Raw genomic sequence first — 18,573 nt, forward strand, 5'->3', positions numbered from 1 at the left:
TTAACATGTTAACTGTCGGAAAAGGTTTTGTATTCAGAAAGGCGTTGTTTATTTATAAATCAAAACACTAAATTATTATATTTCAACAATCATTTTATTTATGGCAACGAATCATTATTTTATTGTTTTTACAAGATGGTATAAAAATATTTTACAATTAAAATTCACAGCTGCAGTGTTTTAAACGTTTGCTTATTGCTAAACATCTTTAAGATAAACATTAATTAAACAGCTAAAACTACAGATAAACATTGATTTAAACAGCTTAAACTATAATGTCAATTATCCAACAATAGATTGATTATGTCTAGTAAATTTGGGGCTAATACTCTAGTTTGTTCGATCAAAAAGCATCATACAAATAATAACTAATTTAAAAATAATAATAATAATTAAATAATTAAATAATTTTAACCAATAACTATAATCATTATTCATTTTGTCGAGCGAAAAATTACGACTTTTTATTTTAATATAATAAAACAGTTATGTGCTTTTATGACTCAAAATCGGAATATTTAAATATATTTCTACATAAATTTTAATTTTTATCAAATTTCATAATTTTTTTTACTATCGTAAGTACCATATTGTTTTAACGGACATAATCAAACAATTATTACTTGCAATTACAAACAATTATTATGTATCCATATATACAAATAACTTTATGATGTAGGTGGAGTCGGTTTTTTGGTTCTTGTCCAAGCGATGACAGTGTGATCAATTTATTGCCCCATTACATATAATTATAATGGATGTGTTCCATAATATTCGCCAGTATACTGGCCAGTGCTCATGGCGTGCGTCAGAAATCGGCGCCATATTGTACTGGTAACACGGGCATGACAGTGCCAATGTGGTCACCGGGTGTTTGTACAAGAAATTCATTTATTTATTGTTCATTAAGAAGAAATAATGGCGTCTGAAAAACACTTACTCGTAATTGACGAATACAATAAGAATATATATATATACGCACTGGCCAGTATATTTCGGAACGATTCACCAGTATGGCGTCGGTTTATGATGTTGTCAGTACTGGCCAGTATGGTCAGTGAATATTACGGAACACACCCAATTGATCGGACTGCGGCTGCCTGGATTCGATCCCGTAATCTTTAAATAAGTAGCCAAACGAATAAAGCGGATTGTGTTTTAACTCGCACGGCCACTGAGCCAGTTTCATATATCCGTCACTGATTATGAATTAGGGCGACCTTTCAACATGCTTCCTGGAGGGTCATTTCACGCGAAAAAATTTTGTATGGGCTTGTAGTCTATTAGAATAAAAACTAATAAAACAAGTAATGATCACATACTTCAAAAGTTTAAATGTTTATAAATACGATATACATTAAATAACTTGTTCATTGAAAATACATGAACACCTTTTAATTGTTCTTGTTTAGTTAACAAGATCTTTTTCAAAAACCAAAGTACTTGACATAAAGCGAAATTTTCAACAGCACAAGGATTATATTTAATTTGATTTAAAACTTTTGATATATTATTTGGTAATACTACACCACATTTGCTAGCCATTCGGTCTGTTGTTGGAGTTACAACATAAATTCCAACAATCACTGGTACATTTATGTTTAGTAACTGACAACGATGTAAAAACATTTCAACTCTTCGAAAATCAAATTCAAATTGTGATAAGATAAAATTAGCTCCAGCCAATACCTATAACAAACAAAAAGAAAAAATAATATATTTTATATAATTATAAACCATTTCACGGCGAAGGTTGAGCCAGCATTGAGCAATCCTGCTTTGGTATCCAGTCCTTACTCAACCCTCAACCAATCTAATAAATCAAGCCTTGGTTTGCCAATTTTTGTTGATGTTTTGGCCAAAAATAATAAATCATATTTTGCTTTGCCAGCTCTTGCCCAAATATTAACCAAATCTAAATAAGGCGAGAGTGTAAAAGCGTTTGACAGAAAAATAATAATAAAAGCGTGTTTCTTATACCTGCACTGTTAGAAACGGGTTATAATCAGGTAATTAAGAACCAATCCCGAAAAATTTTAGAGGAGGGGTCTTATGGGCTTCAGAAGAAGGTTTATTTTCTATGCCTGTCTATTTCTTTGACATTATGTGTAGTCTAAACTGTTTAATGAACTTTATTATATGAAGTTGCCCATACTTGCCCATATGAAGTTTAATTTTTTTTTATGCAACCATTTTAACTAAAACTACAAAAATAAACTATAAATAAACCTTAATATATTGAACTGAAAATAACCCATTAAATTTTAACTTAAAATTAACAGGCAGTCGAAAGTCATAATTCAGAAGCTGGGAGCCATAATTCTTTTATTTCTTTACTTGCGCTTCCACCATCATAACAACATACGAAAAGGAAAAATAGAAAATATTTAAATAAAATTTGAATGCATTTTTATTACTTTTGATTTTAAAAATTCTAAATCACTATCCAAATTCTGTGATAAAGGATGTCCCCGTGGATAACCAGCGACTCCAATCGAGAAATAATTTCCATAATACATTTTAATAAATCTTACAAATTCAATAGTACTTGGGAAAAATGGATTGCATTCTTTAATATTCTTCGAATCTGCAAAAAAAGATATATAATTATTAGATCCAAGGTAATGAACGTTCGGAATCATATTTTCAACCGAAATCAAAACCAAAATTTCGGATTTTGCTCTGGTTTTGAACGAAAACGATATCTATTTAGATTTGTTAAAATTAATATTAAAACTTTGTTTTTTCGGGTTGAATTACAATAAGTATTACTTTAATTAGTAAAAAATATTTCAATTTATCTACTGTTATCACAAAATTAATTACAACATAAATGTTTATCTTGTTAGATGTCGTTACTCGTTATATTTTTTAAAATTAAGTCTGAGCTGAAGTTTTTAGACGAAACTGCAGCCAAAACTTGTGTTTTGTGTCTGAAAAACTAATTTTTGAAAATAACTAATTTGAGATTAACTCCCATATAAATAAAAATTATATTAAATATAATTCAATATTTTGGTTAATTTTTTGACTGTTTTTATCATGCAAATGAAATCTAGTCGATGCAATAAATGGTGGAATTATATTAAAGCTTCTACATACTACACATTTGTATTAACAAATGTTAATAGCATTAGAAATCAAGTTAAATGGTCCCGCGACCTTTGGTTGATTCAAAGGCAATCGAAGCGAAAGTTGTTCCAGGTGCCATTGCTCGTCCAGAATTTCTTTAACTGAATTCATAATTCAACCAATATCAAATGTCATGTACATATTGCCTATAACTCAATCTTTTGCAGATGCAGATTTGCAGAACATATCTCCAAAAATTGTTGACCTGAACGTCCCCCTGCTGAAAACTTGACCTACTTTTAAGAGTCTGAATAAGGTATACCTTTTATTCCACGAACCGAGTTAATCCAATAATATTAAATTTAGATTTATTTTACTATCATAATTTAAATAGCCCTAACTCTAACTATTTTCTAAAAAAAATTCCAAATCTGTCTAAAAAATACGCCTTTTTAAGATACTAGAAAGCTCAAAATCCGATAGAGTGATGAGTTATCTTGAAATGTATATTTATCCTAATTCCAGTTTGAAATAGTTTTAGATGGTCCCAAAATTTATTTTTTAGAAGGTTTTGAATAGAAAAATAACTGAAGATGAAAAATTTCTGTTTTTTGGAAATCATTTTCAGAATTTCATTAGAAAATTTGATATAAAAAATAGACAATAATGAGAAACAATTTTTCCAACATATAAACGAAAAATATTTTTAATTTATTATTCTTAACAATTGAAAAATTTATTTTCTCAATTAAAAAATAGATGGTGCCATACTTCTGTATAACTATTTTGGGAATGTACAAAAAGAGCAATAAGACATTGTTATTACTCTTTATCTTGGTACGCCATTAATTGAATTCACGGCGTCAGAGAAACCTATCAAATAAAAAATATTTCTACTTTATCATTATCACATTCTTTTAATAATAATAATTGATAATTGATATATCCTGCATGACTTATCGCATAAAGTACGTATATAAGGATTTCTATATAATCAGTAAGTACTTAGGATTATTTAAATTAATCAAAATACTCAAAACTTACCCCCACGAACTGCTAAAATATACTTAACACCGATAATCTTAGCACGATCTAATATTGTAAGTGCTTCATATTTAGATAAAGTTCGACACGGAATATGCAACAAAACACATTTATTTCTTTTAATTAAAAACTCGGATAAATTTAATACTGGAAAATCTGTATTTTTTGTAAAATAATACTTTCGATTAGGATCAATATGCCAAGTTAAGGAACAAAATTTTACTTCTGTGAACTTTTCAAGTAAATTATAATCAATTAGTTTTGATGATTCTAATTCGATTGAAAATGTGAGCGACATCACTATATTTCACACTTTTACTGGATTGTAAAATTTTTTTTAGTTTATCATTTAAAATCAATTATTTTACTACTATTTATAGGTTATTTGTACATTCAATTATTACGCTTTTTATTATCTCAATTAGTAATATTATAAAAAAAAAAAATAATGGAATATTATAGTATTCACAATAGTGAATACGTAAATGAAAGTTTTGATAAACCAATAAACCCGTCAATTAAAAAAAGGGGGGAATTTAAATTATAATAATCATATAACAAGCATACACACCTCTATCTGTTGTGAATCTTTAAAGGGTAGAAGAAACGGCAAAGATTTAATACGGCCCAGATGTTATTATGATGCCCTGTGTTTTAAGTAAAAACTAAACATAGGTGCGTTATCTGAATTCGATCACTGATACCAAAGATCAAAGTAACAAATTTTTATCTATAAACAAACAACAAAATACTATCAAAAATAAATAAAATAGACCTAAAATGACTTACAAATATGTTTATTATCGTATTCAACCAAGTACGGATTTATTATAACAAAAGAGAATTGAAAAAACTACTATAATACAATAATCGAACCTTTTCCTTTGCATTGGCTTCAGAAAGTTATCCTAAAAAAGTATGTATGGTTTAAAGCGGATCTTTTTAGTTTCAATTTCCGCAGCATTGAGATGAAGATGGTTTAAATCGTAAAGTAAATCAGATACAATAAAATAACTTTTAAAAGATTTTAAAAAGCTAAACGACGGGGGTGGAGGGAAAATTCCACCCCCATCATCAACTTTTAAAACCTCTTTACATGCTTTAAAAAGGCTTAAATAAAAAAATAAGAAAACGGGTATTACCTTTGGGGGTTTATTTATACATACAGACTAAAAGAGATGGCATTTCATTTTGAGTCTTTCAGGTCCCCGAAAGTAGGAAAGATACATACACGAGTTTACTGATAAAAATATCTTAAATTTCTGGATACTCTAGCATTTTGAGCTTATAAAAATCTTTTAAAAGTTATTGAATTTCATCTGATTTACTTTACGATTTAAACCCCCATCACCCCAATGGTGTGGGGATCAAAACTAAAAGGTTCCGCATTAAACCATATAGACTTTTTAGGATAATTTTCTGAAGCCAGTGCAAAAAACTGGAAATCAATACACCCAGCAAATAATTTTTTTAAGTCATGTGCAACCAATGCAACTTAAAATGTTAAATATCACGCTTGCAACATATGTCATCGCCAATGTTTGAATGATAAGCGCGGGTTTATTGATTGGTAATTTTAATTAATGAATTTTTTTGTATATGTGTATTAGGAGAACATGTTCAACAAAACCAAAAATAAAACTTAATAAAACACTGATAACAAAATTTAATGATAAAATTGTTGAAAATTTATAAAAAATGAAAATGTTACCCAGAAAAATAATTTTATACTGTATAAAATAACCATTATTCAGATAAAATATGTACAAATATAAATAATAAAATATTGTTTTTATCAATTTTTCTGGTTTAATTATTATTATTCAATATTATATCTACCTTTATATTTTATCCTTTATTCATTTATAGGTAAGTTTATGGAAAAAAAAAATGAGTAAATAGAAATACATAATGGGTAATTTCAGTGACAAGAGGTCAGTAAGAGAAAAATAAATACTAAGTTTAAAAAAACAAAATTTATTAAAAAAAGGTGAGTAAAAGGTATGTATATTACAATATTGATGATTATAATATGTCAAAGGTGGAGTAGTGGCTAGCATAGTCGCCTCCGCCTACAGAGTACTTCGGTTCGTATCTAGCATTGTGCCGATTATTTTTTAATTAAATAAGTTATTATCCCGAGATAATGTCATATTTTTAGATAATTGACAGAAGAGTGATTTATGACATAAGTAGGAAAGTGGGACTAATATAATTAATTTTTTTTTTTGAAATGACATGTTCTCCTATTACAAAATCTTATAAAATTTCATTTAACAAGAATAAATTTTAACATGTTACAACAAAAAAGCAAGCAAAAAGCTCCGCGATCTTAGCACCTCATGTGCGGAATTTCGATTGACCAATTATACCATCTGAAAGGTCAGAAATTGGTCATAAAAGGTCAGTTGGTCTCATTAATTGGTCAGCATCAGAAAATTTTTTATTAAAGATTGAAAAAACTCCACCCATGCGCGATCGGGAAGCATTCGCTGAAAATTGGTCAGCTAATATAAATAATTGGTCAGTTTAATTTTATATTCAAAAAATAATATAATTTCGAAAAAATTTTCAATTTTTTCAACATTTGTACTAGGAGAACATAAGTGGGAATTAGTAGTTCCTGATAAGGAGAAAGGTGAGTAAATGTTTTCACCCCGAAAGTCTAAAATTTTATTTTGGCAGAAAGTTATTGGTCTGCCCACTAGAGGTCACACTCACCAAACACGGGTGTGCAGACCACTAACTTTCTGACTTACGAGGTGACAACAATTACCTTGCTATCAGGTACTACTTATTCCGTCCGTCCTTGATGTTCTCCTAGTAGAAATGTGAAAAAAATTGAAGTTTTTGAACGAAAAAAAACTAATTTTTTCATCATTTACTAGGCAAACATGCTGTGGTGGAAATTTGAAAAAAAATGAAAATAAAAATCAGATTTTGCTTAAAAGATTTAATGAACTTTTTTTTAATATATGTCCTCACCTAGTTTCGAACCAAGGGACTATTTATTCGAAGTCAGATACGCTAACCATTATACCATTAGGGCTCTGTTATTCGTATTAATAAATAATTATATTCATATTTTCGACTTTCTTAAATTATAACAAAAAGTAAAACTCATTTTCGGAAAATTTTGAGTAGTATTATTACCAAAAAAAAATGGCAAACGAAGTTTGAAATACTTACCTATCGTGAAGTTCGAAATACTTACCTATTTTTAACTGAAATAATATTGTATAGCTACAGAGAGATGGGGAAAAATAAAATAAAAACAGGGTTTGAGTTTTCAACTTTATTTAAATGAAATCAAAATACATAAAAACTATTTACGAATTACTTGCACATAATTCCATATAATTAATTTCATCTTAAAAAAATTTTTTGCATCAACTTTTTTTTTTACAAACCAAATACCACACAAAAATAAAATGAAAATCCAAAAAGAATATTACGTATTTACAATCCAACTTCTTTATCTCACCTATATTTTATAAGAATTTGTTTGTACCTTTACTAAAAAAAAATTAATTAGTTAATTAATAATTTTGTTCTGAAAGGAAAAATGGGATAGAATAAAATAAAACAAAATTTAAAATATATAACGATATTTATTTATTTATATTAATTTGAAAACGTTATCCCGAAAATTGATTTTTTACTATATAAAATAACCATTATTATTATTCATTCAAATTTTTTATAGGTGACATATGTACAAATATATATAATACAAGTGAAAACAAACAATTGACTGAGTTAATTGTTGAAATACCATGCATAGTCAGTGTTGATTTATTTATCACATTACACATACAAACATGTGACACATACATAACTGATAATCAAGTATAGTACCTAAGTATTATAAAATTTCCGTCTAATTGGCGCCCTCACGAGTAAACAGTGATGTTTATGAAAAAAAATTTTACATTTAAACTTTTGTTCTATCTCTAACGGTTTACAAGATGGGTCCTACGGACCCAAGACCCACTTCACCTATGATGCTCATTTACGAACTTGACCTCACTTTTTACGTCCTGAGTACGCTGTAAAAATTTCAGCTCGATATCTTTTTTCGTTTTTGAGTTATCGTGTCCACAGGCGGACGGATGGACGGACGGACAACCGGAAATGGACTAATTAGGTGATTTTATGAACACCTATGACAAAATTTTTATACTAACATCATTATTTTTAAGCGTTACAAACTTGGGACTAAACTTAATATACTATGTATATTTCATATATACATGGTATAAAAAGAGTGAAAAATTTAAATAAAAGGAAAAATTCATTTTTTTAAAAGTAAAAATTTTATCCATTTTTTTTTTTTTGATATGTACTACTATCAAATATACATGTATATTTGATAGTAGTACATATAAAAAAAAAAAAATTATAAAAAAAATATTTCCCCTACTCTGTCTGGTTTATAGTGAAGAGCTGTGCGTAAGTACTCACTGCCCTGATAAAACCATCCGGCTCAAAGCATGCGCGTTACGACAGAGACAACTTTTTTAATTTTTTTTAATATTAAATTAAACTGACCAATTATTTATATTAGCTGACCAATTATCAGCGAATGCTTCCCGATCGCGCATAGGTGGAGTTTTTTATTTTTTCTGCGAATGAGGTGCTAAACTTATTAATTGACCTTGAAAAACTTTAATCTTTAATAAAAAATTTTCTGATGCTGACCAATTAATGAGACCAACTGACCTTTTATGACCAATTTCTGACCTTTCAGATGGTATAATTGGTCAATCGAAATTCCGCACATGAGGTGCTAAGATCGCGGAGCTCAAGCAAAATAAGTATTTATTTAATATTTTGTAATAGGCGAATATGTTATAAAAAAAAAGTGGGATAAAATATATAACATGTTCTCCTGTTACAAAATTTCAAATTTTAGTCTTAACGAGCGATTTTTTAATTTTATAAATACAAATTTTAATATTTTGTAATAGGAGAATATGATTTTAAAGAGTGAAATATATTTATGATTATTTAAATTCCCACCCCCTGACAGAATAGTGATTTGTGACATATGTATAATTGACATTATTTATAACAAGAGGGTGGGTTATATAGATAATTTAAACTATAAAAAGAGTGGGAAATTTTTAACATCAGGAAAAATTCATTTAATTTAAAAGTAAAAATGTCAACCACACCAGGATACGAACCAGCGTACTTTGGTTTCAGAAGCAATTGCTATTCCCACACAGCCAACCGTCTTGTTTATAATCATATAATTAACTTAATACTTACCTTTATTAAAAAATTAATTAATTCATAATTTTGTTCTGAAAGAAAAAATAGGGTAGAAAATTTAAAAAATAAAACAAAATTTAAAATATAAAATAAGTAAAATTCTATCACTTTAATATAATAATAATAATAATATAGGGTGTCCTAAAATTAACGTCTGATTCGAACTTCTTGCGTTAATTTTTCAACACTCCTTTATAAAGCAAAATATATACTTTCTTATAAATACTACTATTTAAACCATAGAGATATGAAGATAGCGAACGCTAGCCTGCAAGTGGATGCGATATGCGAAGCAAGAGAGAAGACTGCTAGTAAATTCCCCTACGTCCTTGTCTAATACATATACTTATACTTACTAATATATATATATACAGTAGAATCTCGATAACTTAAACCTCGGTAACATAAAAACCTCTGTTACTTCAAAAAATACTATGTTCCCTTCCCATCAGAGCCCAAAACCTCTATAACTTAAAAGACGCAACCTCTATAACTTAAATAAATAATCTCTGTATAGGCCCTCAGTAACTACATAGAAACATGTACATACCTCTATATTAACCTTTACCTAACATAGACACTTGATAACTTAAAACCTCTATAACTTAAAATATTTTGTGTTTCCCTTGGACTTTAACTTATCGAGATTCTACTGTATATATATATATATATATATATATATATATATATATATATATATATATATATATATATATATATATATATATATATATATATATATATATATATATATATATATATATATATATAATAAGTATATATCTAAATATGATTATGACAAGGACACAGGAGAACTCACTGACAGTTTTCTCTCTCATTTATGATATCGCATCCACTTACAGGCTAAGAGATCCCTCGCGTTCTCTATATATGTATAATTAATATTCTATGAAATAAAAAGGTAAGGTACAAGAGGTAAATAAAAAAAAAATATTCATAAAGAAAAGCGGTTTTCCAGATAAGAATGGTTAAAGTTGCATTTGAATTTCAAGCACTGCGATTATACCCATTACTTTATTGATTTGAAATTTGGATATGTTATAAGTATACTCATATTCTACCTGCCCTGGTTAATTTTCGGAAATCCTGTTTATTTTTACAATTTTCATTGTGAATATTAACAGGATATATTTTCGAAAAATAAAAGTAACCAGGGCAGATAGAATATGAGTACCTATAACATATCCAAACAAATCGATAGAGTAATGGGTATAATCTTAGTGCTTGAAATTTAAATGTAACTTTAACCATTCTTATCTAGAAGAATGATCTAAGACGGATGGGGGGGAGGCTCTATAAATAAAAATCCAGGTATCTAAGGAAGCATTTAATTTATTGCTTGTACTCAAGTTTCAGCCAACAATTGCATGAAAGATTTTATATTTTATACATTATTTTTAGATTTTTTCGGAGAGGGAAGATATTCAAGATAATTACAGATATGATATTTACGTAGTACAAAATTTCAAAACACGTTTAAGTAGACTACTTAATGATTATAGTAGATTAACACTATCTATTTAATTTAAAATACTTAAATTACAGTAACCTCTCTGTAATACGATCTTACACTAGTCTGGATTTTCCAAGTCTATTTTATTATATCATGTTTATAATGTTTGGCATTCACCGGTAACCTTCGTTTCTCAATTATCGAGATCACGAGATCATGTTAAAAAATTTTGAAAAATTGATTGGGAAATTATACAGCCAACATGTGCTTCAATGATAATGTTTAAAATATTTATGATTAAAAAATCTCTTTTGTTTTTCGAAAGTCGCTCTAGTCGAAGTATTTTCTAGGATTTTTCGTTTTTTGTATTGTACAAGTTTTGAAACAAATTGTTAATCATAAAATTTTTTGTTTGTCTTATGGTTTTAGTTAGTATGATATTATTAAATCAATAGATCCACTATTCGCATCTACAAATTTACTTTTGTCTTTTATAGTTTTGAAGAAATAAGAAACTAAAAGTTATCTTCGTAAAAGTAACCTTACTTCATGTAGGTACTTTAATTTTACAAATCACAACTCAAAAGATTTGATGTTTTGTTTCACTAACGCCTTTCTCTCTCTACCTCTTCTAGGAAATCTAGGAAATGACTGTTTTTTAGATTAATAAGGTCCTATGGTTGTACCTATAGTTAATCTCATCTTCTAGAAAAGTGTAGCAAAAAACTCACTTGTTTCTAATGTTTCTCATTTTTTTCTGTCTGTGGCTATAAATAATTTTTGGGTGTTTGTGAAACCAAAATAAAACTTAATAATAATAAATCTCTATATCATATCAGAAGTTAAATAAGAATTTTTCTGGATTTTTCGTGAAAAATTTCAATATTTAAGACATACGTAACATTGTAAAGGTAAGGGAAAAATGCATACAATTCGAAGATGGAATAATGCAATTAATCAGAAAATAAGAAATTTTCTGAATATTTCATGTAGAATTCTAATATTTCAATTTTTTATATTATTACAGCTGGAAGCAAAAAAATTATATATTAGGACTGAAGGAATGAAAAAAAGGGGTTAAAGGAATGAAACCTAAAATTTGTTAAGTACCATTTTTGAACTTTCCCGTCGATACCTAAAACGGTGTGTTTTTTTCATTCAAAACAATAATCACATCAGGTCAAGAGTTATTAAGAGTGGATACTTTTGAAATGATCACACTGTATATAATAAGTTATACTATATCTTTTCATTATTATTAAGTTTTTGTACAGTGATTACATTATTTATGTAATAATATTGCCTGTATTTTTAAATTGATAACATAATTAAAGGTTTAGGCAATAATATCACATAAATGATGAAGTCAATATAGTGAAAATTCTCAATAATATATAATGAAAAGATATAGAAGTCATATAAATATTTACGTGCAGGGCGGTAAATTCAGTTATCCCTCAGCGAGTAAGTTACCTACCTTTTTATTTTCCTTACAGCAATATGGCGATTTCGAAAACTCGAAATATACATGGTCTGAAATGTTCCAAATTAATTAGAGTCTACTGTATGTACGTATTTTTAAAGTGGCTAGAAAATTTTTGTTATAATAAACGTAGATTAAGTATGCACAATATGATTTGCGCTGAAAAAGATAAAATAATCTATAATCTTTAAAAGAAAATCATTATTATATCCTATGCTTATTATTCAAGGTCAAATTTATGCAAACCATTGTTCGTAGTTGGCATGTACAAATTGTTATTCATATTATGGACTTTTATTTTTCTATTTTTATCCCTTTAAACGTAGTAATATAAAAGTAATATTTTACACCAAAAAAATTGGGGGTGATTTATCAACGAATCTTTACGTTTAATTTCTCCAAATTACAAAAATCTATTTTTAGCCATTGATTCATCTGTGTAGATATATAGCGAAAAAATTTCGACACAAAAAAGGGGAAGGGGAACGGAGAAGTTGATACCCTCAAAAGATATTTTCTTGACGCTAACTCAACGCCCATACCGATTTTCACTCCTCTGGCCAAATTTAGAGAGTCTGGAAAGATGCACATAAGCTTAATAGATGCATAATATTTGGTCATAAAAAGGGAAAAAGCGTTAAGAAGTTGACACCCCCGAAAATCACTTCCTTGCAACTTACTCAACCTCCATACCAATTTCCAATCCTCTTATCTAATTTGTAAGAGCTATTTAGATGAATGAAGTTTACCCAAGAACAAAGCTCGTAAAGAAGCCATTTCTATAAAAAAGCCAAGTTTACTATACCAAAACTCGATAAAGATATTGTATCAGACTTCTCCAAAACTCTTTAAATTATGTTAAAAGGGATTATAAAACGGTTTTATAACACAGTCACATCCCCCTCCGTTGATATTACATAAGTCTTTATTTTCGGGGATAATAAAAAATACGACTAAAAATTAACTTGAAAGTTAAGGATCAAAACAATCATATAGCTGTTTTAAAGAAATTATTTTTAATTTTATAATATAAGGTGCGATAGGGACTAAAACAAAAGATTCTATTTATAAATATACAAATCACAAAATTTTTCTATGATATTATGATAAATAAAGTATAGATTAGTAAGTTATGATGCATATAGACAGTTACGTAGGTATATATCACGCCATTCAATAACACAAATTTCTTTTTTAGCTTGTTTTTTAATTTGAATTAGAAGTGTACTTCGGATAATGATTCAAGTTTTTTGAAAGCTAAACATATTTAATTTCTTCAGTAAATCGTTCAAATGTATAATATATATATATATATATATATATATATATATATATATATATATATATATATATATATACCATATGGCAGTTAGAGGGCCGCAGATGAGGTGCTGGCCTAGGGGGCTTTCAATATTTAACCCACCTAAAAAGTGCACACTGGAAAATTCAGAAGAAGTTTAAATATTTAAACAAGTGAAAACAAACAATTGACTGAGTTAATTGTTGAAATACCATGTATAGACAGTTTTGATGACGAAATCGTTTGTTTTTTGACGTCACGTAAATAAAGAAAGATTTCCACTCTTAAATAGCCACACACACATAACTGATATTCCTATATTAATACATACTACAAGAAAAAAAAAAAAAAAAAAAAAACCTTTACTGCTAGTGCCTTCTACTTATCAGAGATATTTATCAATTTCAAGTTATGGATACTGTCTAAAAGTGCAATGGTCTTAAGGTACACCACTTTCTCTTACCTTAAATGTGTTTTATTCAATCCTGTGTTTGCAGATTGCAGTTTCAAAGCAAAATAGACACTTTTGTAAGCTGAATGAAATTGCTTTGTTTCAAACAGTTGGCTTTTATTGGATTTCTTCAAAAAAATTTTGTATCCACTCTATGCTTTCAATGCTTCTAAAAAACAAGGAATAATTTCTATCACATTTTCTACTTCAGCACAAAACGGTTGGGGATGATAGAAAAATTTTATTTTATTTTTTACTTAGAAAGTAAAGCTTTAAATGAACGAGATGTACCACTTAAAATGTTGACTATTAGATACTATTGGCTACGGTAAAGGAAAACTTTTCTTTCTAATGAAAAAGGGAAAAAGGCGTTGATACATTGATTGTGAGTTAAATTATTGATGAGAAAAATTTACTCCCTTTTATTTTTTATGAACCTAAAAAGCGCGTCTAGAATGCAAAAATTATTTTGCAGGAAATTCAATATTAGCAATAGAAAGATTGTTTTTTCTCTTAAAAAAGCACTATTATAAGTTGTCATACGTGTTTTTTGACAGAGGTGTTGACGCAAAGGGTCAAATTGACACTTTTGAACGTGTGCTAAATTCTATGGCGTTTTTGGGCATGTTTTTGAAACTCGAGTCTAAGAGACAAAATAGAATGGAAGAGTTGAGAGAAAAGACCTTCTCATTTGAAATGAGACCATCAGATTTCTGTGCAATTATTGTTAATAGATTGAATCTAAAGCAAAAGAGCCATTCAAAACTAGTTTAATTGCAAATGAGTCTATTTTTTTTATTAATTTATGAAAAATTTTAACTGTGTGATTTATGATGTTAATGAAATGACCGATTCAATTTGAATTTTACACACGTGAATGACTAACACGAAAGATTTTATTTATAGACATAATATCTCACATTTTTTTCTTTATGATAATACAGAGACACCAGATTAGATTTGATGCCTAACAGTTATCTTTCTGATTATTTTCCGGTATAGGTGGCTACATATACCTATACTGTAAATCATGAGTTTCATTTTTAGCTTGGAAAACAACAATATCGTTCTTTGCACATAGTCACTGCATCAAATTGTTTGCTTTTTCAAATTTGTCTGGTGTATGTAAAATTATGTTAAATTAGCCGTTATTAGCCAGCATCTTTGGATAATTTCAACTTTCATCCAAAATAATTCAAAATTAGTGCCAAGAATGATTGGGTGGAAAATAAAAATATTTAAGTAAAAAACGCATAATTATGAAATGTTTTGAATGCGAAAAAATTAAAATATTAATTCAAAATCAGTTTAAATCAATTTAAGTTAAAATCAATTTAATGAAAAAATCTACTTATGTACAATAATGAGATTTTTCTGTTGCAAAACAATCAACAATTTTATTTCGAATATTTTAACTATAATTTAATTTCATTCACTATTAAATAAATTCGATTTACTCTTCTGGAATTCCTAATTCTTCATTAGTCCATTTTCTAGGATCTGGATATGGGAATTCGCCCTATAATAAAAAAAGTTTTATTTTAGAAAATAATTAAAAACTTTAACCTATAGTAGATCTGACTTAAACCAACGTCTAGAGGTAATATAAACTAAGAACGTTCACAGAGATACATATTCTAAAATTTTGCGCTCAAAATTTTAGGTTTTTAAACTTACATACAACCTACAAGGTTGATATTAAATTTGTCTTTTAAAATGAAACAACCATGATAGAGATCTTTTTTAGATTCCAGGACTCTTCTTGTTCTGAAAAATTTGATCAGTCCGGCACTTATTAGATGCTCTGTAATCTGTATGTTTTTTATTACTGTGCTAATTATGCTTAATAAAAGCTTGAATATACTTTGCAGAACTGAGTTGGTAGATTATTGTCTTTGGCATTTTTTTAATTCAACATTTATATTTGGTAGAGCATTCATTTACGAACTCTAACCCAAGCCCCTGATAAGTTTGAGTTGACCACACATAATGTGATTGATACGCCTGCATGCTCGCCGAAAAGTCTACCTTATCCACACAATATATGAGAAATTACTAGTGAATATTATTATTATATACACAAATAACTTAGTTATGAAATACAGGGTAAGTCATTTTAATTTATAATGGCTAATAGCTCGTTTTGTAGTAACAAATAAAAAAAAACTTAAGCAAAAGTTTCAGAGTTTGATGGGGGACATCATGTTCTGGCATCAGATTGGACCTAGTTCTTCGAATTTCTTTATTAGCCATTTTAGATTCTAAACATTATAGATTAAAATGACCCACCCTATATACACCAATGTATGTATATAGGGTGTCTATTTAGCTCTCACCTCTTGTAGTAGATATGTACAAACTACTTCATGCACACTAATATAGTTAATGTATAATTTTAATTGTTTATGAAATATGCAACCAAATTTTTACGTTGACAAATCACTCAGATTTGTCTGCGAACATATTAGCGTACCAATCACACTATGCCTGGAAGACTTTTTCTAACCCAAATTATCAACAGAATAGGGTTTTTTGATGTTTCTTGTTTCTTGGACAAAATAATTATTTCTTGGTGTTCCAAAAGAATCCAAGATTCAAATTAGACACAATCTTTGGATATATTCTTATAAACTTATTTTCGTGAGAACTACCTTAAAAACTTACTTTTGCTACATGGAAATTAAGCTCTGAGCATACTTAAGCTCTTATGCTTAAGAACAGCTCAAAACTTTCTAAGAATTGCAGATAAAAACATCTACCAACAATGAATAAAAGAATTGCAGATAAAAACATCTATACAACTTCAAAAGAGAAAGCCAAAATCGATTGAACAAAGTGACCAATGTGCCTTGGATTTTAAAACACTCCTGTACATATATTGTCAAAAAAGATTTCTAAACTTTTAGTATGAGATCATTTATTTTAAATAAAAAACTTTTTTGTTGATATATTACAGATACTACACAGGTATCAAAAATATATAAAATATACAATAGCAATCCAACCAGTTGAGATGTTGGACACAGTATCCAAAGCTCAAGTGTGCGAACCCTGGTTGTTGTTACTCCAAAAAAATGTACGAAGTTGATTAAATTTTACAGTTTCGTCTTTATCAATTTTTTTTGAGATTATTTTGATGTTAAATCTATCTCCTCCAACTGGAACCTTAAGAAACTGAAGCAAAACAAGAACAAAATTTTTCTTAGCTTATAACATTAAAAAAAAACAGTTTGGAAAAACATCCCCAAATGGATAATTAAAGAAATGAAACTTATTTTTTTAAATACTTCAGTGATAATTTGATTGATATTATCAATTAGAAAAATTGAGCGGAAATGACTTAACTCACCGTTATGTGTTCAGGTTCTGTAAATAAATGCCATAAAATCCACCACCACATAGTTGCACCAACAAAATCTGCAACGAAGTAAGTGGATTTTGGTAATGGTTTTGGTCCTGAGCGATAAACCCATCTGCAAAAGGTTAATTTTGAAATGCATGACAAAAAAAATTTAATTAAAGAAATACATACGCAGATGAATGACGGACAATTTGTTGACTATTTTTAAATGCTACATTTTTAGCAATTTTCATCCCAAGGGACAACATGTTTTAATCGTTACTTAATTTCTGTGTTAGAAATTAGTTTTGCAAATTGACTGTTTCTTATATAAGAAATTTTGTCAAGTGCAGCCAACTAGATTTTCTTCAATTTTGCATTTGAATAACAAAAACTGAAGTACCTGCCACTCAAAAAATACCAACAACTGAAAATCAAAATTTAAATCATATTTTAAGCGCTAATTTTAAAACTTCTGCGTCATTAATTTGATTTTTGAGGTAGATAGATATTATTTAGATTGTAATATTTTTTTTTTTTAACAAATCAATTTTGTTTATCATAGACTTGATTATAAGATCTAAGCTTCTATTTGAGAATTGAAAATGATCTCTTAAAGGGTATAAAAATTGTTTTACTATATAAATATCATTCTTTAGAGAATGATGACTCTCATTCAAATTTTCTCTAAATTTTGGAAATATTAGCATGAAGAGTAGAATCTTAATAGTCATAAATCTCAAAAGTTCTTAGGCTTCGGGATGTTTTATCTAAAACTTTAGAAAAACATGTGCTGTAATTATTAAACGAATAAGTACAAATAATACAAACAAGAAGTGACTCTTGTCTTTGGTAGAATAAAAAATTCTGATGGTAGAATAAAAAAAGCTGTCCGTGACAAATCAATACCTACATAAAATTTCTTTTATTCAAATCAGTGATCAAGAGTTAAATTTTGTAAATTAATTTGAATAACGTAAACTATTTGTCATAAACAGCTTTAATATTCTAGAGTGCACAAGAGTCTCTATCCAGGGTAGCGTTCCAAGTTTTTAACTCTAAAAATAGTGCCAGAAACTTACAAGTTAAACCCAAAAGTTACTTTGAATGTTTATTTGTCATAAACTAATAA

General features: G+C 28.1%; 2 protein-coding genes across 3 annotated transcripts; both read right to left on the bottom strand.

Annotated features, from left to right (window-relative positions):
* Positions 1–581: 581 nt before the first annotated feature.
* On the bottom strand, positions 582–4,414 carry LOC123292708 (probable methylenetetrahydrofolate reductase). Its single transcript, XM_044873422.1, has 3 exons — positions 4,117–4,414; positions 2,418–2,587; positions 582–1,689 (listed from the first exon to the last, which is right to left on the bottom strand). The coding sequence occupies exons 1-3, from the start codon at positions 4,412–4,414 to the stop codon at positions 1,324–1,326; spliced, it is 834 nt and encodes a 277-aa protein (XP_044729357.1). The 3' UTR covers positions 582–1,323.
* An 11,004-nt stretch (positions 4,415–15,418) lies between these two features.
* Positions 15,419–17,816, bottom strand: LOC123293338 (NADH dehydrogenase [ubiquinone] 1 beta subcomplex subunit 2, mitochondrial-like). 2 transcript variants are annotated; one of them, XM_044874123.1, is made up of 3 exons: positions 17,634–17,808; positions 17,451–17,574; positions 15,419–15,620 (listed from the first exon to the last, which is right to left on the bottom strand). In XM_044874123.1, the coding sequence occupies exons 1-3, from the start codon at positions 17,708–17,710 to the stop codon at positions 15,555–15,557; spliced, it is 267 nt and encodes an 88-aa protein (XP_044730058.1). In that variant the 5' UTR covers positions 17,711–17,808; the 3' UTR covers positions 15,419–15,554. The 2 variants fall into 2 exon arrangements, with proteins under 2 accessions (XP_044730058.1, XP_044730057.1); XM_044874122.1 differs by lacking the exon at positions 15,419–15,620 and adding an exon at positions 17,053–17,275 and having other exon boundaries at positions 17,634–17,816.
* Between the last annotated feature and the right edge of the window lie 757 nt (positions 17,817–18,573).

The sequence above is a fragment of the Chrysoperla carnea genome, chromosome 2, assembly GCF_905475395.1.
Source record: "Chrysoperla carnea chromosome 2, inChrCarn1.1, whole genome shotgun sequence".
Classification (NCBI taxonomy): Eukaryota; Metazoa; Arthropoda; class Insecta; order Neuroptera; family Chrysopidae; genus Chrysoperla; species Chrysoperla carnea.

Excerpts from the sequence above, each read along its gene's own strand:
- LOC123293338 (XM_044874122.1), bottom strand. The coding sequence starts at position 17,710 with ATGTTGTCCCTTGGGATGAAAATTGCTAAAAATGTAGCATTTAAAAAT. Across the intron at positions 17,575-17,633 it reads ATTGTCCGTCATTCATCTGC|ATGGGTTTATCGCTCAGGAC; the intron begins GTATGTATTTCT and ends AACCTTTTGCAG. Across the intron at positions 17,276-17,450 it reads CAGAACCTGAACACATAACG|TTTCTTAAGGTTCCAGTTGG; the intron begins GTGAGTTAAGTC and ends GTTTTGCTTCAG.
- LOC123292708 (XM_044873422.1), bottom strand. The coding sequence starts at position 4,414 with ATGTCGCTCACATTTTCAATCGAATTAGAATCATCAAAACTAATTGAT. Across the intron at positions 2,588-4,116 it reads TATTTTAGCAGTTCGTGGGG|ATTCGAAGAATATTAAAGAA; the intron begins GTAAGTTTTGAG and ends CTTTTTTTGCAG. Across the intron at positions 1,690-2,417 it reads TAGAATTTTTAAAATCAAAA|GTATTGGCTGGAGCTAATTT; the intron begins GTAATAAAAATG and ends TGTTTGTTATAG.